At 36.7% G+C, this 16,495-nt stretch overlaps 1 protein-coding gene across 2 annotated transcripts in view; it reads right to left on the bottom strand.

Annotated features, from left to right (window-relative positions):
- Positions 1-16,495, bottom strand: part of PDE8B (phosphodiesterase 8B) — a 57,128-nt gene that overhangs the window by 22,328 nt on the left and 18,305 nt on the right. For both annotated transcript variants that reach the window (XM_026036579.1, XM_026036587.1), the window contains exons 3-6: positions 9,981-10,171; positions 8,651-8,710; positions 7,638-7,695; positions 3,464-3,552 (exon numbers count right to left, since the gene is read on the bottom strand). In XM_026036579.1, coding sequence (XP_025892364.1) covers positions 3,464-3,552; positions 7,638-7,695; positions 8,651-8,710; positions 9,981-10,171 — 398 coding nt within the window. The remainder of the gene's footprint in view (positions 1-3,463; positions 3,553-7,637; positions 7,696-8,650; positions 8,711-9,980; positions 10,172-16,495) is intronic.

The following is a 16,495-nucleotide window of genomic DNA, read 5'->3' as shown; positions in this document are numbered from 1 at the left end:
TATCTCTCACTGCAGAGGGCATAAAATCAACCACGCATAAGCATTCTTGTATATTATAATCACTACAAAAAAAGGAAAATCTTACCTACAGACTACCCTGCTAAGTTTGAATTAAGTACTGATGACTAGTAATTCATTAGCAAAGAAACATTTTGCCTCAGGATTAAAGAAATACCAATATTGCTAGCTCAGATCATCATAAAACTAACTAAAAAATAAGCAGCATGCACAAAGACATACACAAATATTGTATGCATACAAGTTATTACAAAAATAAGTAGCATGCAGAAGACATACAAATTTATGAAGATTTGTAGGAGGAAGTATTGCATAGAGAAGGAAGCAGTGGTATTTCAGCTCGTACAACAAAGAACTCCTATTGTCATTTTACAAATGATGCTCTAGCAATGCAAGCCAGCTCCACAGTGTGATTTTGTATTGTGTGAAACAACCTATCTGTCTTGGCAATGAATACTATGCTAGCAAGCCATTCTTGAAATGAATTATTCTAGGTGTTAAAGCAGGAGGATTGAATGGGGAGGATGCAATAATTAGGAGAAAATTAAACAAATGAAAACAAAGAAATAATAAGAGACCAATGACACATATGACACACCTTACACATACCTTAAAGAAGAAAAGAAAGAATAATTTATTTGCTTGTGTATTTTGGGAAACAGTAGGAAACACGTGGAAATGCCAGTAAGCTTCTACACAGAAAATACAAAGTGAAGAATGCGGTAACTCCTCTCAGCTAACAAATTAAGGAGGCCATTTGCGCAATTTTGAGGTTTCTGGCAGGAATCTGACTTTGAGCAAGGATGGGCAACAAAGTTCTATAACTGTAGCATTGGCTAAATCTATGAGAAGAGTAATTTAGAAAACTATGTCCAAGAGCTTGAGCGAGTTTCCTTTCAGGCTACAGTATTCCTCTTACTACAAATTCTGTTCTACTATAAGTAAACTACAAGCATTGTGCGTATGACAGCTTAATCTTAAATATAAACTAATACTTTTGAGCCATGCTGACATAATTCAGCAGTCACATATTTCACACTGCATTTACTGCCAAACAGTAATGCAGACCAGGACCACCATAACACCTAATTAAGTTCTAAGGTTTCACACCTGCTTTATTTTCTTGGTGAGCCTTGGAAAACACCTATTAAATAACTGTGTAAACACAAATGCTATCTTTATCTGTATTTTTTTAATTGCATTCTCCATGTATCAAATCATTCATTCAAACATAAGGTCACTTTGAATTCCATCTGAGAACACCATCTTAGAAAAGGTTACTGTTTAAACAGCAACACTGAATCCTTTCATGGCCCCTATCTTGCCTCTCTCACCCAAGTGATTAAAAAAAATTATATTATAGAATTTGCTGCAGATGGAACTGTAATTTACATATCTGCACAACTGCATCTTATCTGTATTCAAGGGCTGTTTTCTTATATAGTCAAACTGCAAACATTTACATTTATATATAGAAGCATCTATTTTAAATATAGTCATATTAAATGAAAAGTTATAGTGGAATGATGATCATTTATCTTTAATTTCTCCCCAAGATAGATATCAGTGATCCTGTTATGAGTCTTGGTCAATCAAGAATATTAAAAATTTGGGGTATGAAGATGTGGCTCAAGACTATGTTCATCACAAGTTGCCAGATATGAAACCTCAGCTATATGAGATCAAGAGTGACCTTATGAAGTTTTATTATCATGTAAATTTGTAGTCCATAACCTTATATACAAGATAGCATTTAAAAAATGCTGCCTTCCTGACTACATGAGGAGAAGTTATTGTTCTGCAATATCTTTGCCAAAGGATCTCATCCAGATTTGTGTTAGTAAACGTTGCTAGAATGTCATCACGCTCAGTACTAGCTGTTGTCTCCAACTACGCAGAGGACAAGAAGGTGCTCAGGAGTATTCAGCATAGATTCATCAAGGGGAAATCATGCTTGGCTAACCTGATAGCCTTCTATAGCTGGATAGATGAGGGGAGAGTGGTGGATGTCATCTGGACTTCAGCAAAGCTTTTGACACCGTCCCTCACAGCATCCTCCTGGGCAAGCTCCAGAAGCATGGGTTAGATGAGTGGACAGTGAGGTGGACTGAGAACTGGCTGCATGGCAGAGCTCCGAGGGTGGTGATTGGTGGTGCAGAGTCCAGTTGGAGGCCTGTAGTTAGCAGTGTCCCCCAGGGGGTCAGTCCTTGGTCCAGGTCTGTTCAATTTATTCATCTATGACCTGGCCTCCACAAGTTTGCTGATAATACCAAACAGGGAAGAGTAACTGATAGCCCTGAGGGCTCTGCTGCCATCCAGAGGGACCTGGACAGAGTGGATGGCGAGAAATCTCATGAAGTTCAACAAGGGCAAGTGCAGGGTCCTGCGCTTGGGGAGGAATAACCCCGGACACCAGTACAGATTAGGGGTGGACCAGCTGGAGAGCAGTCCCGCAGAGAGGGACCTGGGCGTCATGGTGGATGACAAGATGACCATGAGGCAGCAGTGTGCCCTGGTGGCCAAGAAGGCCAACGGGATCCTGGGGTGCATTAAGAAGAGCGTCTCCAGCAGGTCGAGAGAGGTGATCGTCCCCCTATACACAGCCCTGGTGAGGCCACATCTGGAGACTGTGTCCAATTCTGAGCTCCCCAGGACAAGAGGGATGTGGAGCTGCTGGAGAGAGTCCAGCGCAGGGCTACAAGGATGATCAGGGGCCTGGAACATCTGCCCTGTGAGCAAAGGCTGAGAGAGCTGGGCCTGTTCAGCCTGGAGAAGGGGAGGCTGAGGGGAGACCTGATCAGTGTGTATAAAAACCTCAAGGGAGGGAGTGAGGAGGACGGGGTGGCCTCTTTTCTGTAGTGGGCAGCAATAGGACTAAAAGAAACAGCCACGAACTGAAGCACCAAAAGTTCCATAGGAATTTAAGGAAAAAAATTCTTGACAGTCAGGGTGACAAAGCCCTGGAACAGGCTGCCCAGAGAGGTTGTGGAGTCTCCTTCTCTGGAGGTCTCCCTGGAGATCAAAACCCGCTTGGACGCAATCCTGTGCCATGTGCTCTAGGTGACCCTGTGTGTGCAGCGGAGTTGGATTACATAATCTCTAAAGGTTCCTTCCCACCATAACAATTCTATGATTCTAATACAGACTCTCCAAGACACACAGGGCATAAGCAAGTATTAGAGTAAAGGACATATACTGTATGTCGCATTAAGTAGAACCATAACCTAAATCACTACAGTATGAGACACATCAACTAACCTTTCTCTGGGTGCCAATCGATGTTCTTCTCTTACAAAATAGTTGAACAAGAAAATAAGCAGATAATAATTCAATAACATAGAGGTGCAAAACACATATATACATAATTAGGAAGAAGCAGAAAGTAAACTGATATAATTGTGTATACCAAAAAATTTATATTTGCAGTTTCTTGTACTTTACATACCGTAACTTGAACTGAGATCGCACTTCCCCATGTTCTATTTGAATCAGTTCATTGTAACAAGCAGTTATGCTGCTATTCTCCATGAATCTCTGAAAGAAAAATCAGGAGGAGCACATCAAACAGACCTGAATATTTTTAAACTATTATTTCTCAGCAATCAGACTCTAACTTATTTTTAAACTATTATTTCTCAGCAATCAGACTCTAACTTAGTTGTACCCTTTGTATTTAGTAATCATCTTTTCCACAGCAATGGCTTCATAGATAAAATCAGCACTGCCAGTTAAATACCAAGCAAGTATGACAATCTGCTAAACATGAACTGTGAATTTTCTCACTTGGCTTTATGAACCAGTTAGGTATAAATAATATAGAAAAAAAACAGTCTCACATAAAATCAATATTACATTGATGGGTCATTTTGGACATCTAACCCTTCATTCAGAAGGTGTTGGATGGCAATGGTAATGGAACACATTAAAGATGTAACATATTCACACTAAAACAGAAAAAAAAAAAATATATATACACACACACACACAGGATATTTCACTTTTTTTTTTTTTTTTTTCTCTCCAAAGAACTATAGGAGCTGAAACACTCAAGGTATAGGAACTTTGCTCTGCAAATAACCTGAGCTGTAGCTTTTGAAATCTGAACTGTGGAAAGGGATTTAAAGTAAGGAGCATGCTGACAACAATTAATAAAACTTTTATGTGCTCCAGAAGGAGCAGGTCCCATCTGGTAAAGGCAGTAAGCTGAATTGTGCTTGGTCACGCTGAAATTAGAAATTAGATGTCAGTCACAAAGGAATAGTAAATTCTCTGATTTTGGTTGAAGCAGATTGCTCGTTAGTAAACTTTTGCTATCAAGAGCCATACCACCCCTTTAAAAATGCATGCATAGATTTTCTGTTTTACATAGAAAATACACTGTCATGTTATTAGTTCTCATAGTATAGCTGCGTACTGCGCTGTGAGGCAGGATTCAAATCTCTGAAAAACAAGACCTATTTCAGGAAAAACCTACATTTCCTTCCTTCCTTTATGAAAAATGTCTTCATCTCAAGTTGCCACCAATATGTAAAAATTAAAGAAAAAAAAAGTGTTAATACAAGCCTAGTTCACTCCTTATTGTTAATATTTTAAAGTATTTCTATAACTCTCATTCCACATGTGTGAAAGTATATGGAATCAAAAGGCACAAAATCAACTTGGCAGAAGCACAAATGATGACGTGTTTTTATGAAATAAACTGTCTCCAAGCATACTGTTCTTCTGTGGCACTGTAGATGTCAAATACATTTGTTTAAAATAAGACCATATAAAGCTATTAAAAAATACAACTTAAACAATGATAGTAACCTCTTTCATAGGCAAAATTTACTAGAACATACTAAAACTCCTCTTTTAAAAATGCATTTTTAAGTATTGCTGTTTATTGCCCAAATTTAAAAAGAAAGATCTAGCCACCATATGAGCACGATCCACTAAATAGGAATCAAGGATTACAGTTTGCTGAAGTGCTACATTTTCTTTTGACTGCTGTGTATCCTTATGAAGATACACTGTATATTTTTAAGTTTACAGCACTATTTAAGTTCATTCACCCATTTAAGCTCACTCAAAACCTAGGAAATCAACTGGGAGCTGAAAAAAGCAGGAAGTTTATTCTTTCTTTTAATCTGTGCATATAAATGAGGCACGAGAAGATGAAGATTTATTAACTCTCACATATTGGAAGGCAGACAATAATACATCCTTTAAAAAAACAGAGCAAAACATTTACTATTTATACAGTACATTTTTATTTAACAAACATACTTTTAAAGTATGTTTTAGTTCACTTTAGTTGGATTCGACTTTTGTCCTACACAGAACTTGACACAAAGATTAATCAGCTAGTACAAATGCATCATTCATATTGCTTACCAAGAAGAAGTAGGTTTAACATTACAGATTTATTTAGTTGCAAACCAGGAAGTTTTAATAGTAATCGGTCAACAAGAGCCAACATTTGTTTATGGAAAGAACTAAAATTCAAAATGCAAAACAAGATTGCAGTTGAGCAATTTATTCCTAATTATTCCTAATTTAAATCACAGCAAAATTAGTCAGGAAGTTTTAATCACTATTATTTATATTAGTCCATCCTAAGTAGGCTATTACTATACTGAGGAGAAAAATATAAGCATAACAAACACACTGCATTAAAAAGATCATTAATTTAATAACAACAGCAACAAAAAATGATACAAGGGAAAAAAAATCTGAAGATAGGTTAAAGAAACATGATTTTCTTAAGCATGAAGACAGAAAAAAAAAAAAAAAAGCTATTTCCCAAAAAAGGATTAAAGGAGTTTTCAGAAACTGTTGGATCTAAACCTGAAGTCAAAATCTGATTACAGAAAGCTGGCATACTACTTGGCTCCAATATCTGACTCTTCTACTTGGAGATGCATTTAGAAGGCAATCACCATCTGAGACACCAAGTGCTTTTATTTTATTTATTTATTTATTTATTTTTGACAAGGGAGAACGGAGAAAAAATGAGGACGAAAGGATGACAAAGGCCAATACGATGAATAGTGGTACTGCAAGATACAGTTTCCAGAAAAACAAGATTGTAAAGACAAAAATAGTTAAGGGAAATGTATAATTTGAGCAGATAAAATTTTTCAAAAATCCTAGTCCCTGCATAGGCTGAGTTTTAAGTTTCTTTCTTTTTTATTTGGAGAGGGATTTTTTTTTTGTTTGCTTATCCTTGCTTTAGCTTTTGGGGTGGGGTGAGACAATGGCTAGAAGATCTTCACAGCCTTCCCTGTTACTTGCCACAGCAACTGGTCAAGCGCAGAAAGACGGCATCACTTTTCCTTCCCAAAAAGGAAGAAGTGACACTGAGATGGGTCTCAGAGTGACCCAATGTTTCCTGGGGCTGCACTCAGTCATGCACCTAGCAGTGCACCTAGCTCACAGAACACATTACCCTGCATTTTTTAATGGAATATTGAACTTCAGAAGAAATGAAAAGACTGCTGTTAAAAGCATTAAAGCTTTTTGGGTTGAAAGAGCAAACTACTCTAAGAAAAAACACAAATACTTGGGATAACCTTTCCCTCAGCCCCTACTTTCCCATTTATCACAGCATGTTAGCTCTTCAGAAATCTTTAATGCTTTTGTCCTAATAGTATCCATCCAAGAGGCACAGGATCTATTATCTCCTTTTGCAGATTATCTGTAAATGGTGGCTGACACTTCGCAATGAAACTCACACTATGAATTAGGTCAGATATTGGATTCGTGCACATTATGCACATAATAATATGCACATTAGCAGGGTGTCCTGTCTGGGCTAATTCGCTCACTGCTCTAATTCTCCTAACTACAGTTGATTCTCCTAACTACATGTCATAACTATTTTGTGTTACATTAACCTAATATTTAATACCTAACCAAAGCAACACACACAATTGTAGAGAGAGAGCAAGCAACTGAACCTATATTCTCAGATGTGAGAACTATTCTGCCCTCTTCTACAAAGTTGTGCTGAAAAGTGGTATGACAATTGGTCTTCTCTGCCTCCTGTACAGAACAGTTTCTAATGCAATAAAAAGAAGGGGCTCAAGCCAACATAACAAGTCAAACCTCACTAAAAACAAGAACGCCTCTCCATTTCAGCTGGAGCTAGACTAGCCTTTTATTGCTTTCGGAAGGGAAATTCTAGCAAAAGAAGCATGTCGAGAGGCCCACATATCAGGTAGCATGAGGTGGTGTGCAGCACATGGTCCCATAGCATTATTTTTTCAATGCGCTCATAAACAAACCTCACACTATTTGCCCAGGCCTCAAGAAATTGATCCCACACTATTCTTCCTTCTTCTAGAAGGATGAGCTAGATCACAAATTCCCTTATGCCATAAGCTTCTCAGATGATTTGTTAAAAAGAAGAAAGGGTACACAAACAACAGTCATTGCTTTACCATCAAATCACATTGTTTTTTCCATCAAAAATAATATTTCAGATAGAATCAAATGTGTGATTTACATAAAGGATTCATTTCCTTATGTGATTTACATAAAGGATTCATTTTCCACTTGAGGAAGCAGAAAAAGTTGAATGTTTCCTAACTTACTAGGTAATTGTGGCTACTATATTAAAAGTGTTTTACACATACTCTGTCAAAGCCTGCACGAAGAAGAGGAAGAACAGAAGTCTCTTCCTGGTCAGAAGATCTACAGAAAGAAAAGATACGATCATGTGATATCATATGAACGTTTGACATCAATTTGAAGCAATTACCTGATCATACTGCACTGAGAACAGCATTGCATAAAATACACATAAAAGTAATGTAACTCCAGAAATTGAACTTGTCAATATATTCCAAGATGCTACATAGTTGGCAAAACTCACAGGTATTCAAGAGAAATTCTGTTTCTCTTTGCATGCATACAAGGGTATTATGAAGACAAAGCATGAAGGGGGGTGAAAAATATCCTGTGACACCTCATGAGAAAGAATCTAAGGTGTTTTTAAGTAAAACGTGAAACAAATTATAAAACCTTAATCAGCACCAAACTTGGTCTCTATATTATAATACTGACAAAAATAGTTGTTGTCTTTCCATTCAATTTGCTAATATTTTACAGAGTTAGAAAAATTACCAAAATTAGAATGCATTCTGCAGTGTGCAGGAGTTTTAATAAAGACAGGGAAGTTCTCTTTTTCTAATCTAAAAAACTGGACAAACAACATATTCATTTATGTCAGTATGAATTTTGCCTGAATATACAAGGTATGAATTCTTGAACAAGGATTTAAAGAATCTTTGTTGCCAGTTTAATATCAGCAGAAATTAAGTTAAATTATCCCAGTTCCCTGAGAACCACTGTCTCACTTACTATTTGTTTTAGGAACTATCACAGACTTTTCTTACTTCTTTCTTTTCTTTACTTAGTATGCAAGCCATCTTGTCCCTTAAGAAAAGGTGGTAGGGATAATTTTATTCTGTATTAGTGGAGAGTTATCAAATATTTAAATAGGCCATATGCAACATCTCTTTTCTATTAGGTAAAACTAATACATTAAACTTACTCCATAAGGCTGGCTAATAATACTGTTATTAACCAACTGTAAGACATTGTATTTTTCTAAAACTAAAGAGCTTTCCCTAGGAGAAGTACTTACGTGCGTGGAACCACAGCAAGTATTACAGTGTGCTCTGATGGCTTTGTGGCACGGAGAGACCTACAGAAGAAAAATCTCTCAATTTTCTCAAAGTTACTTATAATATTTTTACACACTATATAAAAGAAAATCAAGCCTGAAAGATTCCACTGAATTCAGAAAATAGGATGTCATACTGCCCAAACCTACCTTCCCTTCTCAGATACTCCATTTCCACTTTACTACCAGACTCCTTGTTTTTATGCCACAAAGAGGATATAGAGGTGATAAGATTCAAACACATGGGCCACGAGCAGCAACTCTTCAAATACTCTCTTCCAAACTAGCAAAGTTTTGCCCTGTTCACCCAACTCAGGATATACTGCCAGAATGGTGAGGTAGATCAGTCTCTGCAACATGTTTTTAATATCCATTACTCTATTTACCCCAAAATCTCTCCTTCACAATCTCCTTCCATTAACATTGTCTTTTTAGAGACTGTAAAATTTTCTTTAAAGGATAGAAAGTATGTTTGGAGTATGCATACAAGAAAAGAGGGCACAGCAAAAGCAACTGGGTACTTGTTTATAATAGATTTTCATTTATGAATTGAAAGAAAAAGAACTTTGCCACCACCGAAGAGAGATCTCACCAAGGAACAGAGAGAAAATATGACCAACCAACTGTCAAATACAGACAAATAGGCCATTCATCTTAAATTCGTAAAGGATTTTTTTTTCAAACACGTCAGTCCCACAGTCAGATGTATTACAAAATACATGCTTCCGTTTAGAACTGCATCTTAGCACAGAATGTTAAAATAATAAGTGCTTCCAAACTTAGAGCTATTAAGAGAGTCATGTGCAACAAAAAGTGATGTGAACTTCTGCAAAAAGAAGAGTTCTCAGTGAAGCAAGCTTAATCTGTAGAACAAACAATAACAGTCCTCTGAGGCCCTACAGCTTTAGGAATTGTTGGAGCAGGAACCCAAAAAAGTGAGTTTTTCACAATAGCTCTGACTTATGCGGTGATGGAAGCCCATGACCTAAAGAGATAACTCTACAAGTCAAATATTTGCTTTGTCAAAAGCATATTATTCAAACTGTCTTCTCCTTCCAGATGTCTGTATATAATAAGTTTAATCTATCTTTCTTGCCTCCTTCATTTTCTTTCCTCCCCATTACAGTTTTTATCTTTCCTCTCAATGACAGAGCACTGCAAACTTCCTGGTGCCAATCTCCAACTTCCAGTTTACTACAGTTTTTTGGCTTTAAATCATCTTTTTGTACAAGTAGGAGTTTTGTACAGTGTATTATGAAGTTCAAGAGAGGCAGAAGGTCCATGAGGTTACCTGCAGATAGCTTCTGCATCAAAATATCTGGAGCTTCTGTGATCTATAACAATTATTTCCTGGTGCTTATCAAGAAAACATTCAAGCGCTGACTCTGGCGTCCGGGCAATATTGCACCTGTATCCAGCTCTGTCACAAGCCCACCAGAAACCATCACTCTGGTTGTCTTCTTTCGCAAAGATCAGCAAAACCTGCAAAGTATGCAAAACAGCAGCACCATCTTAAACACATCACATAGTTCTCTGCATGGTGCAAATCTTAGTGACAAGCACATTTTTACTCTATGAAAAATCCAAACCATTCTGGATCTATAGATGCAGTCTAATGTAGTCAGATAATATAAAAGTATGACTATCTACTTAAAGAACGTTGATTTTTTAGGACTCTATTGACTACTTTCAAATACACTGTGTGGGTTCTAGATGTAAATGTGTCTGTAGTTAGCCTAGGTGATGAGAAGTTACCTCATGTGTTCCCTGTTTGAACATTACAGCTCCAGAACACTTCTGCTATTAAGCAGGCATTTATTCATTAGGATTGAAACCATATAAACAGCTTGCAGATGACAACTGAATCTCTTCCAGCTCATAGTCAAATTTGATCAGGAGTAACCCATGGCAGATTTGGGGAAATGTTCGAAAGCATTACCACTCTCATTAGGCTTTCCCTGCTACACACACTTTAAGTTGCGAGAAACCATCTGAAATGTAACAGCAGACAGTTGTTTACAATTTTTACAAATGTTTACAATTACAACAGAAATGTAATTAATTATCACTCTTCAGGGAAAAACAATTAACATAACTTTTTTCCCCATTATTTTTCCTTTAATGCACAGAGAAATGGAGAGAAGTCATTCTTTCAAAATTAAAAAATAACAGCAACAAAAAAACAACACACAGGCAGATATGGACAGAGCTATGTGGAGAAAAAAACCCAATGATCCAAACTTCACAATTTTGCCCAACATTGTTTCCTAAGTTAGGGAACAATACATAGGAGTTTTATCAAGATGAGCTCAAGGAAAGGCAGCAGTCTCAGAATAAGTGTAAAGCAAAATCCTGTTCTTTTCACACATGAAAGTCATCAAAAGCTTCACTGAAATGATCTATCAGAGCAACATATGCAATATTTTGCCCGAGATGCCCATGAGAAAGGTCAATGTTTTTATTAGCACTGCACTGTGTAGCTGTGCTGCCACCATACAAAATTCAAACCCACCAGCCTAGAAGCACCACAAGGTGACCATAACTTTTATCTTAAACAAAGTGGATTAATGAATTCTAAACAATAAACCAAGTAATTAATGCTACTGCAGCAGCACTATCGGCCAAGGGCAGTGAAGAAAGTTATGTGCTAGGAATTTCAATAAATATTAAAAAATATATGTAAAATTTTAAATTTATTAGAATGAGTATTTTAATTGTATTTACAGAATCACAGAATAGTCAAGGTTGGAAGGGACCTCTAGAGATCATTTAGTCCACCCCTCCTGCTCAAGCAGAGACACCTAGAGCACATGGCACAGGGTTGCATCCGGGTAGGTTTGGAAGATCTCCAAATCACTCTTCACCCTCATCCTTCTGTCACTCAGTAGATATTCAGGGAAATACATGGCAAGGTCACTTACAGTTTGACTGTATGTGCTTTCTACATATCAAAATACTGCTCAAGACAAACGTTACAAATATCTAAAACAATTCAAACATAATGAAAACAAAAATCAAACGGCAGTACTTTGGAGAGGGCCTACATGCTGCGCTTCCTTTCTGAAATAAACTGAGGGAATTCCATAAACTGATGGAATGAGAGAGTTGAATCAAGAAAAATACACTGAAAAGCAGTAGGAAAAGAACAAGAGGGAATAAAGAGGGAGCTGAAGGCACCAGAGTGGGGCTCTGCTTGCAGGAAAAAAACATGTTTAGACAGAGGCTGAGGACCGACATCTGGATGGTAGTGACAGAAATGACTTTCCTACAAAGTAGGGACAGGAACAGCTCTCAAATACTGCAGGCGATGTCTTAAACAAGGACCATGTTTTCCTTCTGATGACATAACTCACAATAATTCTACCTCCTTTCCATAATATTCCACAAAAATGTTGAAAAAGTTTTGGGGAATTGTAAAGCAAAAAAAGGTCATTATGTCTGCAACCTCTAAGACTTTCAACAACCTATAAGATTCTGATAATTTTATCACTTCAAATCTGCTTTTTTAACCTCTGTTTACCCTCAGGCCTACTTGCCCTGTTTACCCTCATTCCTACTCCCTGTTTACCCTCAGGCCTACTTGCCTTGTTCACCCTCAGGTCTACTCCCCCTGTTTATCCTCAGGCCTATCTGCCCTGTTTACCCTCAGATCTACCCCTATTTACCCTCAGGCCTACTTTTAACAACAAGCAAATTTGGGTTACTGTCACCCAAGGTAACAGTTGTCACCCCACCCAAGCACTCACTTGTTTACAGCTACCAGAATCTCTGAAAGCAGTGACATGGTTAAGCTGTAAACCTCTGTCTGTGGATAGTCAGGTCAAGTCCTGACTCTGATACAATCTTCTGTTTGTTTCCAACTGCCATTAGCTTTATTTTGTTCCTAGTGTGATCAGCACAATGTGATCAGCAAACAGGTTTTTCATGGTGGGTTTTTTTTCCTCTTTTTCCTTCTCTTGACATCCCCATTTTAGAAATAAATGATTGCAAAATTAAATCATTTACCAGCTGCAAAATACTGGAGCATAATTAAAGTGCCCAATCCCCCACTGGTAGATAATTATGTGTGAGTCCTTCCGATAATATTAAATTTAAAAGGCACCACTTAAAATATTATTACCATGCATTCTCACTAAAAATTGTATAGAGACTACTTTAAAACATTAAAACAGACTAACTAAAGCCTTGCAGGTATACTGCAAGATATGCTCTCAAAAGCTTAAATTCAATACATGTCTCTTGGTGAAAGATGTTTTAATGTTTTTTGATATAATTTTTTTTTTTACTGTGAATTCCTCATTTTGCTTAATTACAGGCATTGCAGGCACTCTTGCTTAGATAATTCACAATTTTTGGTAATAGATGGGAATCGTACCATCTTTTTAAGTATTTATGCTGAACAAACATTGCATTTCTTGGCTTCAGCTTATCATGCAAATACAGAAAATTGACAGATCCGCCTCAAATATCTCAAAATAAAACTAATGACACCAAGGATACCAAAAGGAAACAATGAGAATGCTATAAACAGCAACTAAAGAAGTCATAGCACACTACCTAATTATTTATATGTTCTTGCAGGTATCACAGCAAAAGAGTTTTAAAAGAAGAAGCCACAAGGGGCTTTGAATTAGTTAAGAGGAAACTCTTGTTACACCTCAAATGTGAGAATAGTTAAAAGCTGGGCATCATATAAATGTTTCAGTCACAGTTCACAGTCACAGACCATCATTAGTAGAACAGAGATGCAGTTTGACGTCAGTGCTATAAAAGAGGTGATGAACAACAAAGGCTTTAAAGAGCAGAATGTGCTATTTGAGTGGAGGACAAGATTAGGTGGTAAAGAAATGACTACATGTGCTAGAAAACCTGTAGCAGTTTTCTGAAAGCAAGCAAGCAAACTGTATGTGCTAAGACCAAAAAGAGAGAATATAGTTACTAATGATGACACTTACAACTATTAAGTTACTAAGACAAGAAGGACAGTGATAAGAAAAAAAAATGTCAATGTTGCAGTGCCCTCATTAAACCCAAGAACGCAGGATCAGCGCCATAGTAACTCTACTAATACACAAGCAGAATTACTTCTTGTATATGAATAATTCTAAGCAGATGATGCCAAACTTCACCTTAAATCCTTGCTTTGTTAGTGCTTATCATTACATTTTCTGTGCCTTGACCCACCACTCTCCCTATCCCACACCAAACCTCTAACCCCTTGGTAATTAGGGAAATTGCCAGCACACACACAGTTTCAATCTAATAAAAATAAGAATTAAAACTGTACAAAAACATTCCCATCGGTCATTGTTCTAAAATAGATCTGGCTTATACGATACCACATAATAGCCTGTCACTCACTCTCTGGCTTTAACAGTTGCTAATGGTTCCAGATGGAGGGCTTTTTCTTGTTTTGCAAGATACTCCATAGAAACTGAAAATGGATTTTATCTGTGGTCCAGTCCCACAAATTAAGCTCACATTAATTTATCCACATTAAAGTTTTGACTTCAATCAATTCAACCACAAGCATGAGGGAGACCTCATGCAAGTCAGCTCCTTGACCATCAGAATCCATCTTCTATCAAAAGGCAAAATCCAAGAAAAGTTCCAAGACTAACCAGACCCAGTGATTGTCCTAGATTATTATCTGGCCTGTTTTAGCTTTTTCTTCTGATCTAATCGTGTTTGTCGTTATCTCAAGAATCTTATATAAAAGCATCACATCCAAATCTTCGTCAGACTTAATAAATAGCTCTGCAGAAGCATAAGGCAGTTTTCTGTGTGTACTAAATACTTAGGAAAGAGCATTCTCCTGTGTCCTCTGGAGAAACAGCACATTTACTCATTTCTAAGGTCTCAAAACCAAAATAAGGTCTATTTTCCAGCTAAAGCACAAAATGTGGACAGACACACATACATACTGCATGTATGAGAAACAGCATGGGAGGGCTTTTGGACGGTAAGAGATCAAGATTTTCTTCAGACACTTTCTTTCACCCTTTCCTCTTCAGGTCTAGAGTACCTGAGTCATAATCTAGTACAAACCAAAATAGATTTGGCCTCTAGACACAGATGGTCATAAAGTCTAGTAAGGAATCTATTAAATGGTTTATGGAAGGTCATAGTGACTACAAAGGCCAACTCTCAGGCAAAAAATACAGGCTATTTCCAGGTTGGCATAGGTGTAATGGTGCCAAACAATAGCTTAAAACGTGCTCCAGAATAAAATGAAGATTGCTAAAACAAAACAAAACAAAAACCTCAGTGAAAATTGTTTTAGTTAGCTAAACTAACTTATCAGACCATTATAGATATAATTAAGCACCAATGAGCAGACATTTAAAACATGATATTCAATAGCTGTTTGCACTGCACAGAGAAACATGCAACTCTATTGTCAAGATGGAATAAAAGATAAACGCACACGTTTTTAAATGAGTGGATGTGTGCAATACTTGCCAAACTAGCTGAGGTAATGTGATTTGTTCCATGCCTGGGTTTACACAAAGTGCTTTTCTTTTATTATAAATAAGTTAGTGTATGGCAATGTCTTTATGGAACAATCTTTAGTTAATGGTTGTATTTAAGGTCTGCTTTCTTTAGCACCACAGATTCTGTCTTAAATGATATAGGGCTAAAAATAACACCCACATCTGACTAGATGTCAAAGAGAAAAACATCAAAAACTTTTTTTTAAAACAAGCAAAAAAAAAAAAAGAAAAGAAAAACAATCAACCAAACAGAAAACACTTAATTTTTATATGGTACTCGTTCACTTAAATTATATTTTAACAGCTAACATTGATTTTAGGGTATTTTGACTAATTCCAGTTTCTACAAGCATACCGAGAAGAATGCTAACATAAATACAGGGAATTCTTACTTTTTAAATATATTTTGACATTACTTAACACTACCACAGCCTGAAGAGCATGTTTGCCATGAAGAGTTCTACATATCTGTGTTAAAATTCCTTACAAAATAACAAAGACTCTGCTCTCCTGTTGAAGCTACCTTTCCACAAAACTGTAATATAAACTGTTTCATCAGATCCAGTCATTATTGAAACTGAATATTTAATATAGAAATAAAAACGTAAAGCTCTGTGATGCATGTAATATATTTAAACACATATGTTATTTTCCTTGAGAAAAGCAGTTCTTCCATATGTAGATTTTGCTTCCTACAGTTATGAATGTAAAAACAAAACAAGCAAACAAAAACCCAGAAAAGGTAATTGCTGACTAAATACTTCCATAATTTACAGAGTTAAGTGACCCCCGGCAAAAAGTTCAGATGGCCACTGTATCACAGAAAACGTTAAAATCTCAGGTGATACTATTTCCCTATTATCCTCAGATAATAGCTCTGAAACACAATACTGAAAGCTAAAAAGTAACTCCTTGCATCTGTTTATTGTCACAAAACAGAAACAGAAATAGCAGCAACTGTGTGTAAAAACTACTGCACGGTAAGCCAAAATTCAATATTCTTTGTTGGAAGTCCTTTTTTAATACTTGTGACTTGGTTAAGGCTCAGTTCTCCTGCTGTATAGTCTTTCAGCAAAATTCACCTGATACCTAGACTTGATAATGCTGTCCTCTGCTATAGGGTATCAGAACTGAACAGCCTTTAACATTCAAAGAGGCAACTTTTTTTTTTTTTTTTTTTTTTTTTTTTTCCTCCTTGCTAATGCACGTACAAACACATTCCTACTGACGGGACATATAAAAGAAATGATTTTATGTTAGTGGATATCTGAGCACCTTGTTTATCAGTTTACTTTACCCGCAGGTCTCTTCT

The sequence above is a fragment of the Nothoprocta perdicaria genome, unplaced genomic scaffold, assembly GCF_003342845.1.
Source record: "Nothoprocta perdicaria isolate Ctin4 unplaced genomic scaffold, notPer1 scaffold_1, whole genome shotgun sequence".
Lineage (NCBI taxonomy): Eukaryota > Metazoa > Chordata > Aves > Tinamiformes > Tinamidae > Nothoprocta > Nothoprocta perdicaria.
This window is presented reverse-complemented; position numbering and strand designations above follow the sequence as displayed.